Source organism: Chiroxiphia lanceolata, chromosome 28, assembly GCF_009829145.1.
Source record: "Chiroxiphia lanceolata isolate bChiLan1 chromosome 28, bChiLan1.pri, whole genome shotgun sequence".
NCBI classification, from domain to species: domain Eukaryota; kingdom Metazoa; phylum Chordata; class Aves; order Passeriformes; family Pipridae; genus Chiroxiphia; species Chiroxiphia lanceolata.
The window spans coordinates 3520774-3541692 of record NC_045664.1 but is presented as its reverse complement, the minus strand read 5'-3'; the positions used below and the strand labels follow the sequence as shown (position 1 = coordinate 3541692).

Genomic DNA, 20919 nt, shown 5'->3' with positions numbered 1-20919 from the left:
ATGCGAGTTCTGGGAGGATTGTGAGTAGGAGGAGAGGGATGGGTTTGTTCAGGAGCACCACGGGATGAGCCAGGCACCGGTGGGGGGGGCTTCTCACCCCTGACCCCCAGTGCAGCATTCCCGGGATGCACGGGAGGGACAGTGGACATGACACAGGACAAGGGGAGCAGAAGGGCTGGGGGCACACAGGGACACCGGGATGGGGGGACACAGGAACACTGGGAGGGGCTGGGGGACATGGGGACAGGCTGAGGGGACACAGAAATGGGACGGGGGGGACACGGGGATGTGGGGACACAGGGTAAAGCAGGGTGGAACTTGGAGATCTCGTGGTGAGTGGGCAGCTGGACCCCACTTCCCTCCCCAGGATGGGGGAACCCACACCCCACCCCAGGGTCGGGGGACAGAATGGGGTGGCACAGGGAGGATGGGAGCAGGGGAGGCAGGAACCAGCATCCTTATCCCACAGGATGGCACCGAGGGGGAAGGATCGGGGCTGGGGGACGTGGAATACCGTGTCCCCGGGATACCGGGAGTGCGGGACGGGACTGGGAGGGGCCTGGATCCGTACCGGGGAACACGGGACGGGACCCAGGGGTGGCAGGAGTGGGACCCGGGGGAGGCGGGATCGATGTTGGAGGATGGGACGGGGAGAGCGGGATCGGGACCGGGGATGCGGGACGGGACCGGGAGACTCCGAATCGATACCGGGGGATACGAGACGGCACCGAGGGGGTGCAGGACGGGACGGAACGGGGCAGCCCCGCGCTCGGGGAGGGCAGGAGCTGGCCCAGGGGCTGCGGAGGGACAGGAGCGGGGGCTGCGGGCCGGGTCCCCGCAGCAGCCCGTCCCCCGCCGCCCCCCGGCGCTGGCCCCGCTCCCAGCCCTGCGCCCGGGGCGGTGCAGGGGCCGAGCTCCGCGCTTGAACCCGCCCCCGCCAGATCTCATTTCCCTAAAAAAAAAAAAAAAAAAAGGAGAGAGAGAGAGAGAGAGCGAGGGAAGGAAAAAAAAAAAAAAAAGGAGCGAAGAAGGGAAGGAAAGAGGGAAGAGAGGAAAAAAAAAAAACCCGGCCGGAGCCATGGCCGGGCTGCGGAGCTGCGGGCTGCTCCTCTGCCTGCTCCTGGCCCGGGCCCTGCGCTTCCCGGACTATTCCTACGTGCTGGAGGAAGAGGAGGAGGAGGACGAGGAGCCCCTGGACTACAAGGACCCCTGCAAAGCCGGTAGGAGCGGGGGGGGATGCGCGGCGGGGGGCGGGCGGGCGGACAAAGGGTGAGCGCGGGGGGGCCGGTGGAGTGAATGTGGAAGTGAGCGAGTGTGAGCGAGTGAGTGCGAGTGTGCCCCGCACACACTTCGGGGCTTTGCACGGCGGAACTTGGCACCGCTGCCCCGCGCTGGCCCCGGGGCCGGGGGTCCCCGCTGCCCGGGATGGGAGGAACGGGGGGAGCAGCGGCCGGTCCCCGCTCCGAGATGCATCTGGTTGTACTTAGGGTGAGGAGCAGGGGGGCTGGCCCGGCGCCCCGCTTTCTCTCCCTCGTCGTGGCTGTACTGGCAGCTGTCAAAGGCGGCGGGGAGCCCCCCATTTCACCCCCCCCTCACCATCCCAGCCCATCCCAGGACCATCCCCAGCTCAATCCCCACCCCCCATCCCACCCCCATCCTGAACCCACACTCTGCAACCCTTTGCCTTTCCTCCTCTCTCCCGACCCGCAGCCAAAACTCGTCCCCCCGGGACACCCGGGCCGGGCTCAGCTCGGGAGATCCTCCCGCGGGCTGGGGTCCCTCAGTGCCGGGACAGGGGGTTCCGGGCTGTTCCCCGGATTTTGGAAGGGCTGGGAACAAACTGGGTGCTGCGGGGGGGGGGGGAAATCCCTGTGTTCCGGGCGAGATAAAGTGGATGGAGGGATTCTGGGGGGGGGGGGGGGGGATGGGGGGAAACTGAGGCACGGGAGGGCCGTGGCAGGGCTGAGCCCGGCGCGAGGGCTGGGTTCTGGCGGGGGATCACGTTTCTCTGTACTGCATTGTCTGCGCTGGAAGGCGGCTGTTGATATAACTCTGTCTACACGAGGGCTTTTTCTGGCCAAAAATCCTTCCCTTCCTGCCCTCCCGGCTGAAACAGCAAGGCTTGCAAAACCGTCCGGGCAGAGCCGGCTGGAGCCTTCCCTCTCTCCCGCTTCCTCCAGCTGAGCGGAGAGACGAGGCTTCACCCTCTGACGAGCCGGACTAATTAGCGGTGGCCTTCCAGTGGCCCCTCCTCACCCCGCTCCTGTGCGCCCCAGGCACCCCTCCCTGGGTCTCCTCCCGGGGCCGGCTTTTCCCCACTCCCCATTCCCGTCCTGGCCTTTATGAGATCCCTTATGTGACTAATTTAATTACGGCAGCTCTTCCCGGGAGCCGGAGGGGGGGTGAAGGGAGGGGGATCAGCCCTGCCACGCATTCGCACGAGCCACGGATTTACCCCCGTTGGGACCCGCAGGGCCGGGCTGGTGAGGTCCAAGGTGGGAGCTGGAGCCAGAGCCCCACCTGGTATCCCCTTGGCATCACCCTGACAGCCCCCTATGGCATCCCAGTGCGGGTTTGTTTTAGTTTGGGGGTGTTGAGACCCTCCCCGAGCTTGGGGCAGCGCCAGGAACAGCCGAGCACCGAAGGCTTTGCCGCCGCGGCTCCAGGGAGGGAAGCCCCGAGAGAGGATTTGAGTTCTTGGCACAGCTCACGCCAGAGGTTCCTGAGGCCGTGGCTCGCCAGCCAGCCTCGGTGATGCCCCCCCGTCTGCACCGGTGCCAGAGGAAGGGGAAGAGCCGCCCGTGCCGCCGCGTCGCTTCCAAGGATGCCAAAACGGGACCTCTGGGAAGATCCGGCCCTTGGACCAGCCCCTGAGGCAGCCAGGGAGGGAGGAATCAGCCGTGGCCCCGGTTTCCCCTCACCCGGTCAGCAGGATATCCAGGTCTCGGTGCCCGGGAGCAGCCACCGGGTCGGATCCGGGTCGTGCCTCCGGTTGGGAAAGGCAGCTGGAATCGCTCCCACCGCCCCCGGCCGTGCTGGAGGAGCGGCCCCAGGGTTCGTTGTGGCTCATCCCAGGGGGTCCACGGGAGTTGCTGAGCAGTTCGGTGATGGGAGCTGGGCCCCCTCGGGTGCCCCCAGCACCCGGGGATGGATGGAGCCCACCCCTCTCCCTGAGTGCAGCTCCACACGCACATTTTGGGGTGCTTGGCTGAACTGGGGGGGCTGGCACATCCCATCCCCTGGCATTCCATCACCATGGGGGGAGCAGAGCCCTCTGGGGGCTCACACAGTCCCCCCCCAGGGTGGGTTTTTGGAGGGGATCTTCTCCCCCACCTCCCTTGGGGGGCTCAGCATCACCCACCCGGCAAGGACCGCGGGATGCAGGGATGGGGCTGGGGCTCTGAGCCCCCCTTTCCCGGGTGGACGAGCTTCCCAGCCGTGCCTGGAGTTCTCCAGCCGCCCAGATTTCACCTAGATTACACTTTCCAGGCGTAGCCAGCCGGGCTACTGGTTGGAGTCACACTTGTCAGGCTGCCAAAAATATTTTCCAGCCGTTATATGTCACTTATTCATGCAGGGCAAAAAATCCACCGCGGAGCCGGGGCCGGCGGGAGGCCTGCGGTTCAGGCTCGGGAAACCTTGGGAATCTCAGGCCGATCCCGGGATCTGCTTTATCTTTGTGTAATCACCCGCCATGCTCCGGCGGGGGGCCCGGGGGGTGCAGACGGCGAGGCCGGGGTGGGATGGAGGCGGGGGGGGGGGGGGGGGTCGTTCCTCGCTGCCCTCCCTTCCCGGCTCCTGGGAAACTCTCCGGCTGCTGATTCACCGCCGGCGGGTCGTGGAGAGGGGGGGAGACGGCGTTTCCTGGGGCTTTATCCGCCCGCCGAGCCGGGGCTGGGAAACACATGGAAACATATGGAAACACATGGAAACGCATGGAAACACATGGAAACACACGGCCGGAGGGATGGGGCGGCCCCGGGGAGACCCCGGGGAGAACAAAGCAGTGGGGAGGGATAGAGGGAAAGGAGGGGGGATGGCTCACGGTTCCACAAGGTCTTTTGCATCTTGGCTGTGCCGTGCTGGGTGTTTTCTGGGTGAGAATGTGTCCTCCAGGTTGCTCGTGGCTTTGCTGAGCATTCCTGGAGAGAACAGCATCCCACTGCATCCCACAGAGCTGTGGGAAGAGGGGGTCCTATCCCATGGCCTGGCTGCAGGAGGGGTGTCAGTCACTGCTGTGCCGTTGATCCAGGGGGGCCTTGCCTGGCAAACCCCCCCTCTGTGCAAGTGGGAAAGGCATTGGAACATCCTGAGCCTTGGGAGGGTTTATTGGCACAACCAGGGAGCTGGGAACAGCCTTTGGAAAGAGTTAATGGGTGCTGGGGGAGGCTGTGGGGGCAGGATTGAACGGTGAAAGCACAAGGAGGGGGATGTTTGCAGCCAGGCCCTGGGATGATGCCCAGAGGTCTGGGAGCCCTTGGGAGCTGGTGTCCTTTGGCAGAGCCGGGCACAGGGACAGGCACAGTGCCCTGAGATCTCGGGATACCCCACGTGTCCAGAGCCAGGTGTTAGGGCACATCCCTGTCCCCAGTGGGCTCCAGTTCCTGCTGCCACCAGGCTCCCCTCCAATGTGGCAGCAAATCCCCCTCCCCTTGGCAGAGCAATTCCCAAATATTCTCCTTTCCAGCAGCTCTCCCTTTCACTGGGATCTGTGCTGCTGGCCCGGGATGTGTTTTCCTCAGTGACCTGGCTTTGGAGAGGGCACACAGGGAGATCCTTCTCCCTGCACACAACTCCTGGCATCCCGGGGCCTCCGACATGCCTTAGGTTGGCATCCTCCACGCCAAGCCCTGGAGGAGGCTTTCTCCTGCATTTGCTGTCACGGAAGAGGAGCAGAAGGAAAATCCTCCCTGGAGTGATCAAACCATCCCTCCCACTCCCAGCCTGCCCTGAGGTGGACCCTTCCTGCCCCTGGAAGTCTTTTGCTGGCCTGGGATGTGTTTACTGGAGTCTCCACGTGCTTATTTCATCCCCTGGAGCAGGCAGAGGATTCGGAGCCCGAATCCCGGTTCCCCAGGGCTGGGAGGGAATTTGGCTGTAGGGAAGCACTGGCAGAGATGGGAAGTGCCTTGAGCCACCGAGGGATGCACAGAGGGGAATAGGGATAGGTGGGGATCCTCCCTTCACCTCGGATGCTCTGCTTGAGCATCTCTGCCTCCCTCAGCTGCTGGATGTGCACCAGGTGGGATAAGGATGCTCCAGCCAGGAAGCAGGAGGCAGGGGGTCACAGCTGAGTGCAGGACTGGCTCTTTTTGGGGTGCCCCTTGGTGCTGACCCTCCATCCCCCCGTGCCTCAGTTTCCCCACCGGCTGCAGAGGGGCTGTGATCTGGCCTGGCTCCCAGCCTTGGCCTCCAAGGCTTGAATTCCTGCTTTGTGCCTGCTGTGCTGCTCGGAAGGTGCTCTGGGAAAGCAAATATTCCTGGCCCCGGCGTTTACAGCCTGGCTGCTCCCTCTCTCCGGCGAGGGGCACCGGAGAGGGGCTGCACTACTTCTCCTCCGCCCTGTCCCCGCTGTCCTGGGGGTCTCACAGGGCCGCTGGGGGAATCTGGGGGACCTGGCTGCTTCCCCATCCCGACAGCCCCGGATGCTCCACATCCCTCCGCCTTCACACCCGCACCTCCTCCCCGGGGCTCTGCGGGCAGGGCAGACCCCCGGGGCCAGCGGGACCCCCCCAGTCCCGGTCGAGTGGGGTCCCCGCTCTCCTGGCCGCGGCCCCGGGGTGTTTTGCCGCGCAGCTGGGCGTGCGGGGCGAGGGGCGGTGCGACGAGCATTCCTCACATATTTAACGGCTCTGCGAGCCAGTGGGATGCTGCTCCCGTGACTCCGCGGCTTTACAGCCCGGCAGCTCGGCGGAGGCCGGGATACACCTATGGAACGGCTGCCCTCAAGCCCGTTCCCGGCCGGGGCAGAGCAGCTTTCTCCCTGCTTCCTTCCACACTCCAAACCCTGCCTGTGCCGGGAGCGACGCTCGTGGGTTGGCACCACAGGAGGACTCGGAGCGGCTGGGATGGAGCTGCTGAGCCAGGGAGGGAAAGTTGGGCTGAGGGGATGCTTCCCATCCTTCCCATCCTGCCCTTTGAGTGTCGGTGGAACCCACACAGGGTGAGGGTCCCTCCTGCCTGGTGCTCTTTGGTGGGACCCACACAGGGATGAGGGTCTCTCCTGCCCGGTGCCCTTCCAGCCTGGCAGTGCCTGCAGAGAGATGAGGGTCCCTCCTGCTCTGCACCGTGCACGGAGCCTCCTTTGCCCCAGACTGACCTGGAATATGATCCTGTCCTGTTTATCTGCCCTGCCAAGGCCCCCCCACGGCTCTGTTTGCTTTTCCCGGCTCACCAGAACATCGCGTTCGCGCCCCGGCCCTTTCCCGCTGCTCATTTCAGCTGATTTTTTTTTTTCCCCCTGCGACACGGTTCCCAACCTTGGTGGAGCCCGAGGTCAGGCTCATCCCAAAATCCCAGCGATGCCGGGGAGGTCAGGCCCGTGGGTGCCCCTCTGCCCTGCGTGCCTCGCTCAGTGGGATGGAGGATGCTGAGCTCCTGCATCCCAGCAGGGGGGACGGGGACCCTCCGGGGACAGCCAGCGGGCCGGGAGGTGCCTGTAGGATCGGGATGGGGTGCTGAGGGGGTTGGCCCAGGTCCCGCTGAAGAACCTTGTTTGTCTAAAGCTTCAGCCCCGGGGTTACGTCACCGTTCCAAGAACCCGAAAGAAAACACAGCACAAAAAGTCAAACAACAGCGGAGGGCTGAGCTATCTCCCGCCTGTGGGGGGGGTGGTGGGAAGAGCTCCGTGGGAGCCTCCTCTCAGGTCCCACACGGCTGGTTGCATTCTGGGGGGCGGGAGGGATGTGCCTGGACGAAGCTGGTGTGATCCTACTCTCCCTGCCCCGCTCCTGTCCTGCTCCTCGCCCGGCTGACGGGGGGTGGCGGTGGGGCCACCGTGCCCCACGCCTGGCCTTGGAGCTGCTGCCCTGCTGGCACCGCATCCCTCCCCGCTGGCATTGCATCCTCCCCGCTGGCATCACGTCTGTCCCGCTGGCATCGTGTGTCCCCCGCTGGCACCCTCCCCCGCTGGCACCGCGTGGCTCGGACCTTGCCCCCGATACCTCTGGGGCCGAGCAGAGAGCAGCCCCCGCGGCACAGCCCACGGGCTGCCAGGCTGGGAACGGCTCAGGGACACGGGGATCCCTGTGGGAACGGCTGGAGACCTTTGTCCCGTGGTTTGGGGTCTCCTGAGCGCCGTGAGCCAGCAGGATTAGGGTGTTTGATGCAGGGAACGGGTGCTGGAGGTGTGACGGGTTTCCCCCCTGCTCCGACCTGTTTCTGCCAAGCAGAGGCTGAGACTCTCCTGCCCATGAGATCCCACGTGCAGGGGGTCCCCTTCACTCGCAGGGGTCCCCTCACTTGCAGAGGGTCCCCTTCACTCACAGAGGGCCCCCTTCACTTGCAGGAGGTCCCCTTCACTGGCAGAGGGGTCCTCCTTCACTTGCAGGGGGTCCCCTCTGCCTCAAGGGAAGATGTGACACGAACAGGGGAAGGGACAAGTGGCAGCATGTGCAGCATCCCAAAGAAGCCCCTTGAGGGGATTACAGCATCTGGGGGGGGGAGTTGGTCAGCAGAGACCCCCCAGAACGACCCACGTGTCACCTCCTGCCGCGGGTGCACAGGGATTGAGTGGGAGGAGGACGTGACCAGAGCCCAAACCAACCTGGAAGTTTCTCAATCCAACACTCTGGGCTTGCCCCCGACATGTCCGTACAGGGATTGCTGCCGGGCCACCCCTTCGCCGTCCCCCCACGGCTCCTCTGGTCCCTCCAGGAGCAGCAAAACACCTTCCCCCCGTGGGCTGGGTTTTTTTTTTTTTTTTGGGAAGCCAAGCAGCCTCGAGCCACCGGGAAAACCAACCCCACGTCCCGGGCTGGCCTGCCCGGCTCTCTCACGTCTCCCAAATCCCTCACATAGGGTTTCTATATCACTTGGCTCCGCCGGCGCTTGCTCGGCTGTAAACGAGCTTACTTTCCTTGTCTTGTCCATGCAGCTCTTGGCACGGGACGCATCGTCCTTCTCCCCGGCCCTGGTCCTCCCCCCGGCTGCCGTTCGGAACACGTCTCTCCCGCCCCGGGGAGGGTGCGGGGAGGCCGGGCCCGGCTCCTGCCTCTGCTCTGCCCTCAAATTGCAGCCGGGCCGTGCCACCGCAGGTCGCTGCCAGGGGAGGTGCCGGCCCCGGCTTGTTTGCTCTTCCCTCGGCGCTGCCGCAGGTCTGCTCTCCACCCTGGAGCTTCCCCCGATGGGATTCACCCGCCGGTCAGCCTGGGGACAGCCCCAAAACGTGGCTCTTCCACCGGAGTGGGTCTGGGCTCGGTGCCACGCCAAGGGATGGGATCCAGACTGTTCCTCTGATCCCGTGGCTGCTCCTCTCACCCCGCGCCGGTTTTTTTTGGACCTCTCAGCGTTAGCCCGATTGTCCCGCCTTGTCTTGATAATTAGGGACTCTTTTGGGATCCATTTGCTATTGCTTGGAGCGCGACCTTGGGCAACGCTGGCCCTCGTGCCCTGAGCTGCTCCAGCCGCCCCAACTCCCCATCCAACCGCCCCTCTCGGGGGTGGCGAGGGCAGGGGGTGCCCGCGACCCTCCGCTCAGCCCGGGTACCCCAAAACCCGGTGAGGAGACCCCGCTCCACCCCACCGCGGCCACCTCCGGAGCCTCGGCGTGACCTCCGCCAGCCCTCGCACTCCGGCCACGGCGTTTCCGCAGGAGCCGGATCCCAAGGGATCGGGGCCGGCCATGCGCTGACGCCGGGAGCCGCGGGGTTGAGTCACGAGGGGAGAGGGGGGGTAGGAGGAAGAGGAGGAGGAGGAAGGGCTGTGCAGGGTTATGCCCTCCAGCCCTGTGGTGCCGGAGCATCTCGGGCCCCCTCCGGTGCTGGAGCGGGGCTCGCAGCCCTGGCACACGGCCGGTCCCGTTGCTGCTGCTCCGTTCCTGCCTCATCCCTGCTTCCGTTCCTGCCTCATTCCTTCTCCGTTCCTGCGGGCGCTGGGCGCAAGCAGGAGCTTCCCGGGCCATATGGCTTCGCTCCGCGCTGGGCAGATGACTCAGAGGTCGTTGGGAAGCATCCCGGGGCTGTCAGAGCTCGCAGCGGCTGGGGGAGCAGGAGCTGGGCGGGATGGGGGTCCTAAACCCACCAAAGTGTGTGGTGTGGGGGGGAGAAAGAGGCAGTTTTGGCAACACAATAATGATAGAAACCCTAAAAAGTGATGGATGGGCTTTATGCAATCCAGATGTGAGCGCAGGGCCTGGCTCCAGCTGCAGGGGAGAGGGGGGGAGCCACGCAGCAAGCTCAGCTGAAGAGAGAGAGGTGAGGAGGATGAGGATGAGGAAGAAGGGTTTGCCTTCCTCTTCAGGGCTTGCCAGGTGTGGGGGGAGCTGAGGAGAGGCACCTGTTGGGGTCCCCTGGCATATAAATGGTGTGGTTCACACCTCCTCCTCCCTTCCAGCCGCCTTCCTGGGCGACATCGCCCTGGACGAGGAGGACCCTGCGCTCTTCCAGGTGGACCGGGTGGTGGACCTGTCCCGTCACACCGTTACCTCCAGCCTGCCCTCCAACTCCTCAGGTACCACCACACCCCAAAGCCCCCCACCCACCTCCACACCCTCCCACGGTGGGGTGCTGCCCACGCTGAACCCCCTTCCCCAAGGCAGCACTCCACCAGCCCCTGGCCGGGCCACCCTCGGCGCAGCCGGGGCCGGCAGCGGAGCCGCCGGGCAGCCACGTCCCGTCCGGAGCGAGTGTGGCCGGACGGGTCATCCCCTACGTCATCAGTGCAACTTCAGCGTGAGTGCGGGCTGGGGTGGGTGCTCTGACCCCCCCCACGTGCCTCAGCTCCCCCCCCGCCGGGCTGACGGCCCCCGCCGCCCCTCCGCAGGCAGCCAGCGGCCATATTCCTGCAGTCATGCGGCACTGGGAGAAGCACACCCTTTGTCACCTTCCTGGAGCGCAACGACGAGGACAGCTACATCGTGTTCACCTACAGACCCTGTGGGTACGTCCAGGGGGGCCCTGGGGGTGCTCCAGGGCCGCCTGCCCATGGGTTTTGGGTCTGGTTGGGGTGCGGGAGGTGTCGGAGCCGCCGCCGGGGGCTGAGGTCGGTGGCGAGGAACCAGCCCGGGCTTGAGGCGGGGCCAGGGCCAAAGGAAACAGGGGTTTGGACGAGCTCGGTGTCTTCACGCGTCAGGGCACGGCCCCAGCCAAGCAGATGGTGGTTAGGAGAAGGATTTCCCCTGGAATGGGAGACCCTGTGTGGGTGCAAACCCTGAGCCCGGGTCCAGAACGCAGGGCTGGAGCAACTCAGCTGCAGGCGTGGGCAGGAGTCCCTCCACTGAGCAGGATGGGACCCTGGGCTTTGGGGTGGGCTTAGGGCTGGATTTGGGGCTGCCACACCACACCATCCCATGCCAGGCAGCCCAGGGGCAGGAGCTGAGCTCTCCCAGCTCCCAGGCAGAGCTGAGGCTGGAGGCTCGAGCTCCTCGCCTGGGCAGGATGGCTGAAGTTCCAGCAGCAGGGAGGATTCCCAGCAGCCAGGGATTCCCACACCGCCAGGCTGGTCTCCCTGGAGGGCCAGGACTCACCTGGTCCTCCCCCTCCCTCCCCAGGTGCTGTTCCTATGTGGGCCGCCGGGGAGGGGGACCCCAGGCCATCTCCATCGGCAAGAACTGCGACAAGTTCGGCATTGTGGTGCACGAGCTGGGCCACGTCATCGGGTTCTGGCATGAGCACACGCGCCCCGACCGGGATGACCACGTCTCCATCATCCGGGAGAACATCCAGCCAGGTAGGGATGAGCCTTCCTCCTCTCCTCCTCCTCCTCCTCCTCCTCCTCCTCCTCCTCCTCGTCATCGGCCCTGGGGTGCTGGCGGAGTTGGGGTCCCCCCTGAGTGCGTCCCCGTCCTGTTTTCCCAGGGCAGGAATACAACTTCCTGAAGATGGAGCCGGAGGAGGTGGAGTCGCTGGGGGAGACTTATGACTTCGACAGCATCATGCACTACGCCAGGAACACCTTCTCCAGGTACCTGCCCCGGGGGGGCTCGGCCTTGTGTCCCCTCGTGTCCTGGGGACAGTGTCACAGCATCCCCAGCCCCAGCTCTCACAGGGTTAACTCCTCAGAGCAAGAATGAGGCCCCGCAGTGTCCCATTCCAGAGCAGGGAATCAGTGTCCCATTCCAGAGCAGGGAATCGCTGTCCCCGCGGTCACCTCCACTGGGGACACGTCCCCTCTGCTGTCCCTGCGGTCACCTCCACTGGGGACACGTCCCCTCTGCTCTCCCTGCGGTCACCTCTACTGGGGACACGTCCCCCTCTGACTCACCGGCCCGCAGGCTTTAATTAGCCGGGCTGCTTTTAATTAGCCGGGCTGCTTTTAGCATCCTTCCTCTCGGGGAGCGGCCGCAGGGCCGGGGATTCCCACCCAGCTCAGCCTCCTGCTGTCCCAGGGGCATCTTCCTGGACACCATCCTGCCCAAGTACGACGTGAACGGCGTCCGGCCGGCCATCGGGCAGAGGACACGGCTCAGCAAAGGGGACATCGCCCAGGCCCGCAAGCTCTACCGCTGCCCAGGTGAGTGACCCCTGCCCAGGTGAGTGCCCCCTGCTCAGGTGAGTGCCCCCTGCCCAGGTGAGTGACCCTGCCCGGGGGAGTGCCCCCTGCCCAGGTGAGTGCCCCCTGCCCAGGTGAGTGTCCCCTGCCCGGGGGAGTGCCCCTGCCCAGGTGAGTGACCCCTGCCCAGGTGACCGTACCCTGCCGGGGGAGTGCCCCCTGCCCAGGTGAGTGCCCCCTGCTCAGGTGAGTGACCCCTGCCTGGGGGAGTGCCCCCTGCCCAGGTGAGTGCCCCCTGCCCAGGTGAGTGTCCCCTGCCCGGGGAGTGTCCCCTGCCCGGGGGAGTGTCCCCTGCCCGGGGGAGTGCCCCCTGCCCGGGTGACTGTCCCCTGCCCGGGGGAGTGCCCCCTGTCCAGGTGAGTGACCCCTGCCCAGGTGCCGTCCCCTGCCCAGGGGAGTGCCCCCTGCCCTGTCACTGCCAGAGGGGAGCATGCCCAGGGCTGTATCTCTCGGGAAACCATTCTGCTTCGCCCCAAAACTCGCCAAAGGCGGCGTCAGCCTGGGTGGATTCTCTGTTTCCAGTTGATTTTTGGGGTCCTCCCACCCTGTGAGGAGCACACAAGGTGCCTTTTGCCATCCGTGGCACTTTTTGGGGGGGTTGTGAGCAGAATTTGGATGCAAGAGCTCAGTGAGGCCCAGGGCTCTGCCCATGAGAGCAGAGGTGTCCTCGGCTGCCCTCTCCTGCTGTCCTCTGAGAAAAGCACATCTCCCCAGAGCATTCCCCTAAAAAAAATCCCCCAGGGAGCATCCTCCTCAAAAAAATCCTCAAAAGAAGAGCATCCCCCCCAGAGCATCCTCCTCAAAAAATCCTCAAAAGAAGAGCATCCCCCTCAGAGCATCCTCCAAGAGAATCCCTCAAAGAGCATCCCTCCAAAAAATCCTCTCTAGACCGTCCTCTGAGAGCATCCCTCAAAAGAGCATCTCCCAAAAGCACCCCCACAAAGAGCATCCCCCCTAAAAAAAAATCCCCCAAAGGGTGATCCCCCTGAAGAGAATCCTCCAGGAACATCCCCCAAGAGCATCCCCCAAAAAATTCTTGGAAGAGCTTCTCCCCCCCCAGAGCATCCCCCCCAAAAGCATCCTTCAAGAGAAGACTGTTCCCCCCAGAGAATCTTCCAAGATCATCCCTCAAAGATCAACCTCCAAAAGGCACCTCTCCAAAAAAAATCCTCCAAAGACCATCCCTCCCCAAAGAGCATCCTCCAAGAGAAGAGCATCCCCCCAGAGAATCTTCCAAGATCGCCCCCCAAATCATCCTCCAAAAGGCACCTCTCCAAAAAAATCCTCCAAAGAGCACCTCCTCCAAAAAAATCCTCCAAAGAGCACCTCCTCCCAAAAATCCTCCAAAGAGCACCTCCTCCCAAAAAATCCTCCAAAGAGCACCTCCTCCCAAAAAATCCTCCAAAGAGCACCTCCTCCAAAAAAATCCTCCAGAGACCATCCCTCCCCAAAGAGCATCCTCCAAGAGAAGAGCATTCCCCTCCCAAAAAAATCCCCCTGAGGGCATCCCTGAAGAGCAGAGCACCCCTGAGAGCACCCCCCTGACCACGCAGCACCCTCTGGGAAACCCCTCGGAGACCCTCCTCCATCCCACCCCAGCATCCTGGTGGGGTGGGACAAGCCTGACCCGCACTGGTCCACCCCTTGAGGGTCGGGGGCACGACCGGCACGAGGCGTTGGCACCTTGAAGGGCACCATCGCCCCGGGCACGGTGGGGAGGGGGCTGGCACACGAGCCCCCCCGGCGACAGGCGCGTGCCCCGGGGGCCGGCGCTGGCAAACGAACGCATCTGCGGGGAGTTTGGCTCCCCGCACGCGCTCCCGGCTTTAATTCCAGCGGCTAATTCGGGCCCCCGTGGAAGAGAGGGACGCCTTTGTGAGGGGCCCCACGGCCGCCCCGCCGCCCTCGGGGGCTACGGGGGAGGAGGGGGGGGGGGGGAGCAGGAAAAGCGATTAGTTTGGAGCGAGCTAAAAAAAAAAAAAAAGAAGGAAACCTCCCCAAAAAGCTCTCTCTGGATCTCTTTTGTTTTCCACTGTAAAGAAAGGAGAGGAGGGGGAGAAAAAAAGGCAGCGAGCCGGGTTTGAAACGGCCCTTTTTTCGCACCGTTTCACCTTTCAGCGACGGGGGGGAGGTCGGGGAGGGGGAGGCTGCCTTGGCCCCTGCAAAGCTCCGTGTGCCGCTTCCCCGGCATCATGTGGCTCCCAGATGGCAGCGCTGGGCCGGCTCCAGCCTGTGGAAAACCTGCCCCGAGCCGGGCGTGGAGCCGGGCCGGGACACGGAGGGAGGGCCGGGATGGCTCCTGTGGTGAACACGGGGCTGGGAGGGCTGCCGGGAGCCCCGGAGGTTTCGGGGATGCACCGGCGAGGTGCTGATGTGGGGTTGTCTTTTGAGTCCTCAGGGCTGCGAGTTTGAATGGGAAAAGGGCACAGCGGGGCTGGGAGGCTTCCCCGGGGGTCTGACTTTCACTTTTTCTCCTTCGTAGCCTGCGGGGAGACACTCCAGGACAGCCAGGGCAACTTCTCCTCGCCGGAATTCCCCAATGGATACTCTGCCCACATGCACTGCGTCTGGAGGATCTCCGTCACCCCCGGAGAGAAGGTACCGCCTCCCACCTCCTCCAGCCCCCTCTCTCTCCTCCCCACATCTCCCACCCTTTTTTTCCGGTGTCCCTAATCCCAGCATCCCTCTGTGGGCCGGGGTGCCGGGCAGAGCAGGTCCGAGGGCTCCCGCCGGCTCCCAGCAGAGGGGGCACGGGGGTGGGCTCACCCACGCTCTTCCTGCTCCTTCCCAACTTCAGATCATCCTGAATTTCACCACCCTGGACCTGTACCGAAGCCGGCTGTGCTGGTACGACTACGTGGAGGTGAGAGACGGGTTCTGGAGAAAGGCCACGCTGCGAGGTAACAACCCGGGGCCTCCCGCCCGCTCCTCCTGCCCACCGGGAACGCTCCAGCACCGGGACCAGGGGCTCCCCTCGGCCCCTATCCCTGCCTGCCTGATGCTCCAGAGTCCTGGGGTGGGGAGAACTAACCCCCAGAGGGGTTACTGGGGTGAACGGAGCTCCCAATTTGGCCCCCACACCAGTGAAACCAGCCTGGGTCATCCAGCTGGCTGGCACAGCTCTGCCCAGGGAGATGCCAGGATCCCAGTCCCATCCCCGTGAGCTGGATGTTCCCCAGGGAGATTCCAGGATCCCAGTCTCATCCCTATGAGCTGGATGTTCCCTAGGGAGATTCCAGGATCCTGGTCCCGTCCCCATCATGTTCCCAAGAGTTGCCAGTATCCCAGTCCCATTCCCATGATGTTCCCCAGGGAGATTCCAAGGTCCCAGTCCTGTCCCCATGAGCTGGATGTTCCCTAAATCCCAGCTGACCCTGGAGAAACCAGTTGAAGTGAAACTGCCAGAAAAGCTGGAGAGGGAGAAGCAGCACTTTGGCTTTAGGCTGGGAAGGGGCACCGGGGGCACCAGGAGGGGATGGCTGGGAGGAAGAGGAGGTGGTGGGGAGGAAGAGGAGGGTTCCTGACCAGCAGAAGCCCAGCACGCCTTCCTCCCCAGGCAGGTTCTGCGGGAACAAGCTGCCCGAGCCCATCATCTCCACCGACAGCCGCCTCTGGGTCGAGTTCCGGAGCAGCAGCAACTGGGTGGGCAAAGGATTCTTCGCTGTCTACGAAGGAGGTAGGGGGGTGGGGGGGTGGTAGGGGGGAGAGGGGGGCCAGGGGGTCAGTGGGGGGGGCCGAGGGGGGGCTCAGGCCGCTGCTCCTCTTCCAGCCATCTGTGGGGGGGACGTGAAGAAGGACAACGGGCACATCCAGTCCCCAACTACCCCGACGACTATCGGCCCAGCAAGGTGTGCGTCTGGAAATCACCGTCTCGAGGGCTCCACGTGGGATTGACCTTCCAGTCCTTCGAGGTGGGCCAGTATTCCCCAGACTGGGATGGGGAGGTCTCCCCAACCTGTTGCTCCCCCCAGGACAGGCCGGGGGCTGCCCTTCCTGGCTCCACACCCCGTGCTGCTCCCTGCCTCAGTTTCCCCGCGCAGCTCCTTCTCGGCGCGTGGGCAGCGGGGAGGGTTCGGGGGTGGGTGCTGGGGCCGAGACCCTCCCCTACCTAACACCCTCCCACCAGATCGAGCGGCACGACAGCTGTGCCTACGACTACCTGGAGATCCGGGATGGCAGCACGGAGTCGAGCAGCCTCATCGGCCGCTACTGCGGCTACGACAAGCCCGACGACATCAAGAGCACCTCCAACAGGCTCTGGATGAAATTCGTCTCCGACGGTCCATCAACAAGGCGGGTTTCGCCGTCAACTTCTTCAAAGGTGCGGGGGACACTCCAGGGGGGGTCACTGGGAGGGGTCACGGCCCCTTTTCCCGCTCATCCCTCCCTGCCTGCCCAGAGATGGACGAGTGCTCCGGCCCAACAACGGCGGCTGTGAGCAGCGCTGCGTCAACACCCTGGGCAGCTACAAGTGTGCCTGTGACCCTGGCTACGAGCTGGCAACCGACAAGCGCCGCTGCGAGGGTGAGTGGCCCCCTAAAACACCCCGACACCCCCCATGCCCCTCGCAGCGTCCCTAACCCCGCGGAGCCCGGGGAGGTGACGGGCGCCGGGTACCTCCCGCCCTGCAGCGCCTGCGGAGGTTTCCTCACCAAGCTCAACGGCTCCATCACCAGCCCGGGGTGGCCAAGGAATACCCCCCCAACAAGAACTGCATCTGGCAGCTGGTGGCCCCCACCCAGTACCGCATCCCTCCAGTTCGACTTCTTCGAGACCGAGGGCAACGACGTGAGTCGGCGGCGGGCACTGCTGGGGAACCACCCTGGGTGGCACTGCCGTGTCCCCACCGTGTTCCACACCTGTGCCGCCCTCCAGGGCGTGCAGACGTGGCTTTGTGCCCCCCCAGGGGGGCAGACACGGCTTTGTGCCCCCCAGGGTGGGCAGACACGGCTTTGTGCCCCCCAGGTGTGCAAGTACGACTTCGTGGAGGTGCGCAGCGGGCTGACGGCCGACTCCAAACTGCACGGCAAGTTCTGCGGCGCCGAGAAGCCCGACGTGATCACCTCGCAGTACAACAACATGAGGATCGAGTTCAAGTCTGACAACACCGTCTCCAAAAAGGGCTTCAAAGCCCATTCTTCTCAGGTAGAGCTGCCCAGCCCCGGCATGGGTGTCCCATGCCCTCCCTCACCTCGCCGACCCTCCCCACGCCCCCAAACCGCTGCTAACGCTCCCCTCGCCCGCGCTGGGGGTGCAGCCCCCCGGTCCCAGCCCGGTGGTGGGGTGACCCTGGGGTCTGAACCCTCCCAGACTCGCCAGCCTGCCTGGCGGCACATTTTGGGAGGATTCCCCCTCTTTTTGGGGGGATAATTGGGTCCCAGTTCAGCGGGGGTGCTCTCGGGAGGCCCCAGATTTCCGTGGGATGGGGGCCAGCTGGGGACAGGGATGTGCTGGGCCCTGGGTGCTGCACCCTCGGGTGGCACTGCTGGGGTGGGGGGACGGTGACACCCCGCTCTGCTGCGCTGCTGCTCCCTGCTATGCTGCACGGCACCGGCTTCCTCCGCTCCCCGGGATCGGCATCCGGCCACCTCTCAGCTCTCCGGGGCAATTCCCTTCCCAAAAAACCTACCTATCCCTGTCTGCTCCACGGTCCGCCCTCCTCCCGGGCCACCCCTCCAGGAGGTGGTGTCACCTTTGGATGGGTCTCAGGGGGTAGGGACGGGCACATGGAATAACGCTGGATGCAGCCGAGCATCCCAGGGCTGGACCCCGGGGCTGGGAAGCTGCTACGGGGCCCTCGTGCAAGAGAGGGTCCCCTCAGTGTGGCACAGTGCCCTGGACACCATCCGGCCGTGAGCGACTGGCAGCACCTCCCAGACCCCTCCTGCTGCATTTTGGCCAGTCAAGGCCGTTTTTGTGGGGCATTGTGGCCAGACTGCGGGAGCAGCGGGACCGGCATCCCCCGGAGTCCCCGGGGCTCCCCGGAGCAGGGGTCGAGTGTCTTTGCTTTATTTGTTTAATTAAAACCAAGGCAAGTAGGGCGGCCCAGGGGGCCCAGCCGTTGGGAGCCGGCACCCTCCACAAAGTGATTCCCTGGGGAAGCCTGGTGGCCGAGTGGGACCACGGGACAGCCGGGTGAGTGTCCCCTGCACCGCGCTTCGGGCTCCTCCCCTCTCCCCTTTTCCCTCCTTCTCTCATCCCACCGGGATGCACGGTGATCCCGTGGGGGCTGCCCAACCCCAGCCCACCAAACCCTCCTCCACCTCTCCACACCCAGGTCTCGGGCTTTCCCGGCAGCAGGACCACCCTGGAGGACTCGGCCACACCGGGGCCCCTCCTCTGGTCCCCCCGGGGTCACTCCCGGCCGTCCCCGGGGCAAAACATCTCCGGTGCGGCGCCTTTTAGCCGCAGAGGGTCCCTGCGCTCCGGACGAGCCTCGTCCCTCGGTGCCAAGGGCAGCTGGCCGCCTGGGCGCCGTTTTCCCCGGTGAAGACATGGCCCCTTCCTCCTTCTCGTTCTTCCTCCTCCTCGCGGGCCGGGGCCGGGAGGCAGGAGCCAGTCCGTAAGGATGCGTCCGCCCGGGAATCCGCCACGGTGTCGGCACCCAGGTGAGTGCCCCCAGCTCTCGGCCCAGCCCCGGCGCAGGGGGGTCTCAGCAGCGGGGGGAGAGGCACCGGGGGGGCTGCGGGAGCAGCCCGGGGCCCGTCGGATGCCCGCGGGGTAGAGCGGTGGTGAGCGCACGGGCGATGCCGGGGCGAGCAAGCTGGTTGGAAAAAGGATTGCTAAAGACACCGACCCGGTGGGCTTCTTTCCGCTGCCAATCTCCTCTGCTCTTGTCTCGCCGCCCCCAGGCTCCCTCCCCCCGGTGCTGGAGCTGCTCTGAGCCCAGAAGCCCCTTCCCATCCCCAAACGGGCCTTCCCGCCTCGCTTCCTCCCTCAGACGTAGGAGACTCCCAGGTTACGGCCTCCGGGGGGGGCTGGGGCAGGGCCCCCTCGCTGCGCTCCAGGAGGGATGCTCCTGTCTGGCACAGTGGGATGCTGGGGGGGCTGGTGCCGCTTGCTGCTGGTTCCCACTCCCCAAACCCACCCCGCGGGGAGGGGGAGCGAGGGGGAAAAAATGGGACGTGGAGCATCTCGGAGGAGGGGGGTGCTGAGACATCGGTGACAGGGACCATGGTGGGATGGGAGGTCAGCTCGGCCAGCAAGGGTGATCCCAAACCCCTCCACTGCCATTCCCAGTCTGGACACCCCAGGAACCCCGCAAAGCCCACCCTCATCCTCCCAGAGCCAGCCCCGCGCCTCCTCCTCCTCCTCCTCTTCCTCCCCGCAGAGCCACTCGCCCCGGGCTGCCGAGGGGGCTCCGGGGTGTCCCCCTCGCTGCTGCTTCCCCGGCTGCCGCTCCGCATGTCCCCCCCCACCGCGCCCCCGCCGCCCCCGCGCCCCATCGCTCCCCCCCTTCTCTCCCTCTCTCTTTGCAGAGAAGAAGCAGCAGCTGCAGCCCCCGAAATCTCGCCCGCCCGGCCTGAAGTTCCGCCTGCAGAAGCGGCTGCGGGGCCCGTCCTGACGCTCCCTCCTCTCCATCTCTCTCAGGAACTCCGCGGCCCGGAGCCGTGCGGGAGCACGGCGGGACCGAGCCGAGCCGTGCCGCCGGCCCCCCGGCAGCCTTTTGCTTGACAGAACTGGTTGTTGACCTTATTTTAATTTTTTTTTTTTTTTTTTTTTTTAAAAATTTTTTTTTTTTTTTTTAATTTCCAAGCACCCCATCCCCTTGGTTTTTTTTGTCGTTTATCAGCTGACCTTGGTTTTTTTTTTTTTCCCCCCACCCCACCCTTCCGATTTTTACCGTGTCTGTGACATCTCCTATCGATGAGTAAAGAGGGACTCCCGCGTCCTGGTCTTTTCTTGTGCACTTTGGTTGTCACTGTGTGTTTTTCTGCCTCCCCCCTCACCCCGTCCATCCCGGCAGCAGGTAATGGTGGCACCCATGGGTGAGCCCACGGGAGAGGAGGACCCATCCCGTCCCTGGATGGGGCTGGATTTGGGAGCAGGACGCTGGAGCTCTGCTTGCTGCTGGCCGTGGGCGCTTGCTTGGCTGGGTGCTCAGCAGAGGGGTGGGGCTGGGGGGGGGGCGCTGTGCCAGGCTGGAATACCCCACTCCAGGGTTTTCCCACCCCGCTCAGTGATGCCTCTGCTCTCTCCCAGACAAGGATGAGTGCCAAGAACAACGGGGGCTGCCAGCACGAGTGCCTCAACTCCTTCGGCAGCTACGAGTGCCAGTGCCGCAGCGGCTTCGTGCTGCACGACAACAAGCACGACTGCAAGGAAGGTGGGTCCATCCCACACCCGTCCCTGTGGGACGCCCCCATTCCACGCATCTGTGACCCTTTCCGTTGTCCTGCCAGCCGGCTGTGACCACAAGGTGACATCCACCTCCGGGACCATCACCAGCCCCAACTGGCCCGACAAATACCCCAGTAAGAAGGAGTGTACCTGGGCCATCAGCACCACACCAGGGCACCGCGTCAAGCTGGTAGGGACGGGGGGTGGGAAGTGCTGGGGTGCCCTCCACCGAGCCCCACTGAGCGCTGACAACTCCATCCATCGCCTTCCACAGACCTTCTCGGAGCTGGACGTGGAGGCGCAGCAGGAATGTGCCTACGACCACCTGGAGATCTACGACGGGAAGGACGCCAAGGCCCCGGCGCTCGGCCGCTTCTGCGGGGCCAAGGAGCCCGAGCCCATCGTCTCCTCGGGCAACAAGATGTTCCTCAAGTTTGTCTCCGATAACTCCGTCCAGAAGAAGGGATTCGAGGCCACGCACACCACAGGTAGCGCCGTGGGGCTGGGAAACGTGGCCGTGGGGCATGGGGAGAGCGTGGCTGCCCCTAAACCCCGGCTTCTCCCCCAGTGTGCGGGGGCCAGGTCCGCGCCGAGGTGAAGACCAAGGACTTGTATTCCCACGCGCAATTCGGGGACAACAACTACCCGGGGGGCTCGGACTGCGAGTGGGTGATCATGGCAGAGGAGGGGTTCGGCGTGGAGCTCATCTTCCAGACCTTTGAGATCGAGGAGGAAGCCGACTGCGGATACGACTACATGGAGCTCTTCGACGGCTACGACGGGACGGCCCCGCGCCTCGGCCGCTTCTGCGGCTCCGGGTGAGCTGGGGAGGAAGGGGCACGTGGCGTGGGGTTGGATTAGCGTTAGGGT

General features: G+C 64.8%; 1 protein-coding gene and 1 long non-coding RNA gene across 2 annotated transcripts; both read left to right on the top strand.

Moving 5' to 3' along the window:
- The first annotated feature begins 985 nt into the window (after positions 1–985).
- Positions 986–19904, top strand: BMP1 (bone morphogenetic protein 1). The gene is given in 22 exon segments (XM_032712726.1): positions 986–1220; positions 9553–9722; positions 9758–9890; positions 10007–10035; positions 10037–10098; positions 10709–10887; positions 11016–11121; positions 11546–11670; positions 14192–14307; positions 14507–14609; positions 15266–15385; positions 15479–15520; positions 15523–15620; positions 15836–15989; positions 15992–16030; positions 16109–16120; positions 16123–16237; positions 16341–16396; positions 16399–16456; positions 16458–16497; positions 16675–16846; positions 19179–19904. Coding segments are annotated over 22 exon segments (2166 nt in total). The 5' UTR covers positions 986–1078; the 3' UTR covers positions 19274–19904.
- On the top strand, positions 16865–18841 carry LOC116799521. The gene is made up of 3 exons (XR_004361074.1): positions 16865–17844; positions 17987–18317; positions 18561–18841. It is a non-coding gene; the product is annotated as an uncharacterized LOC116799521 (long non-coding RNA).
- Positions 19905–20919: the final 1015 nt, after the last annotated feature.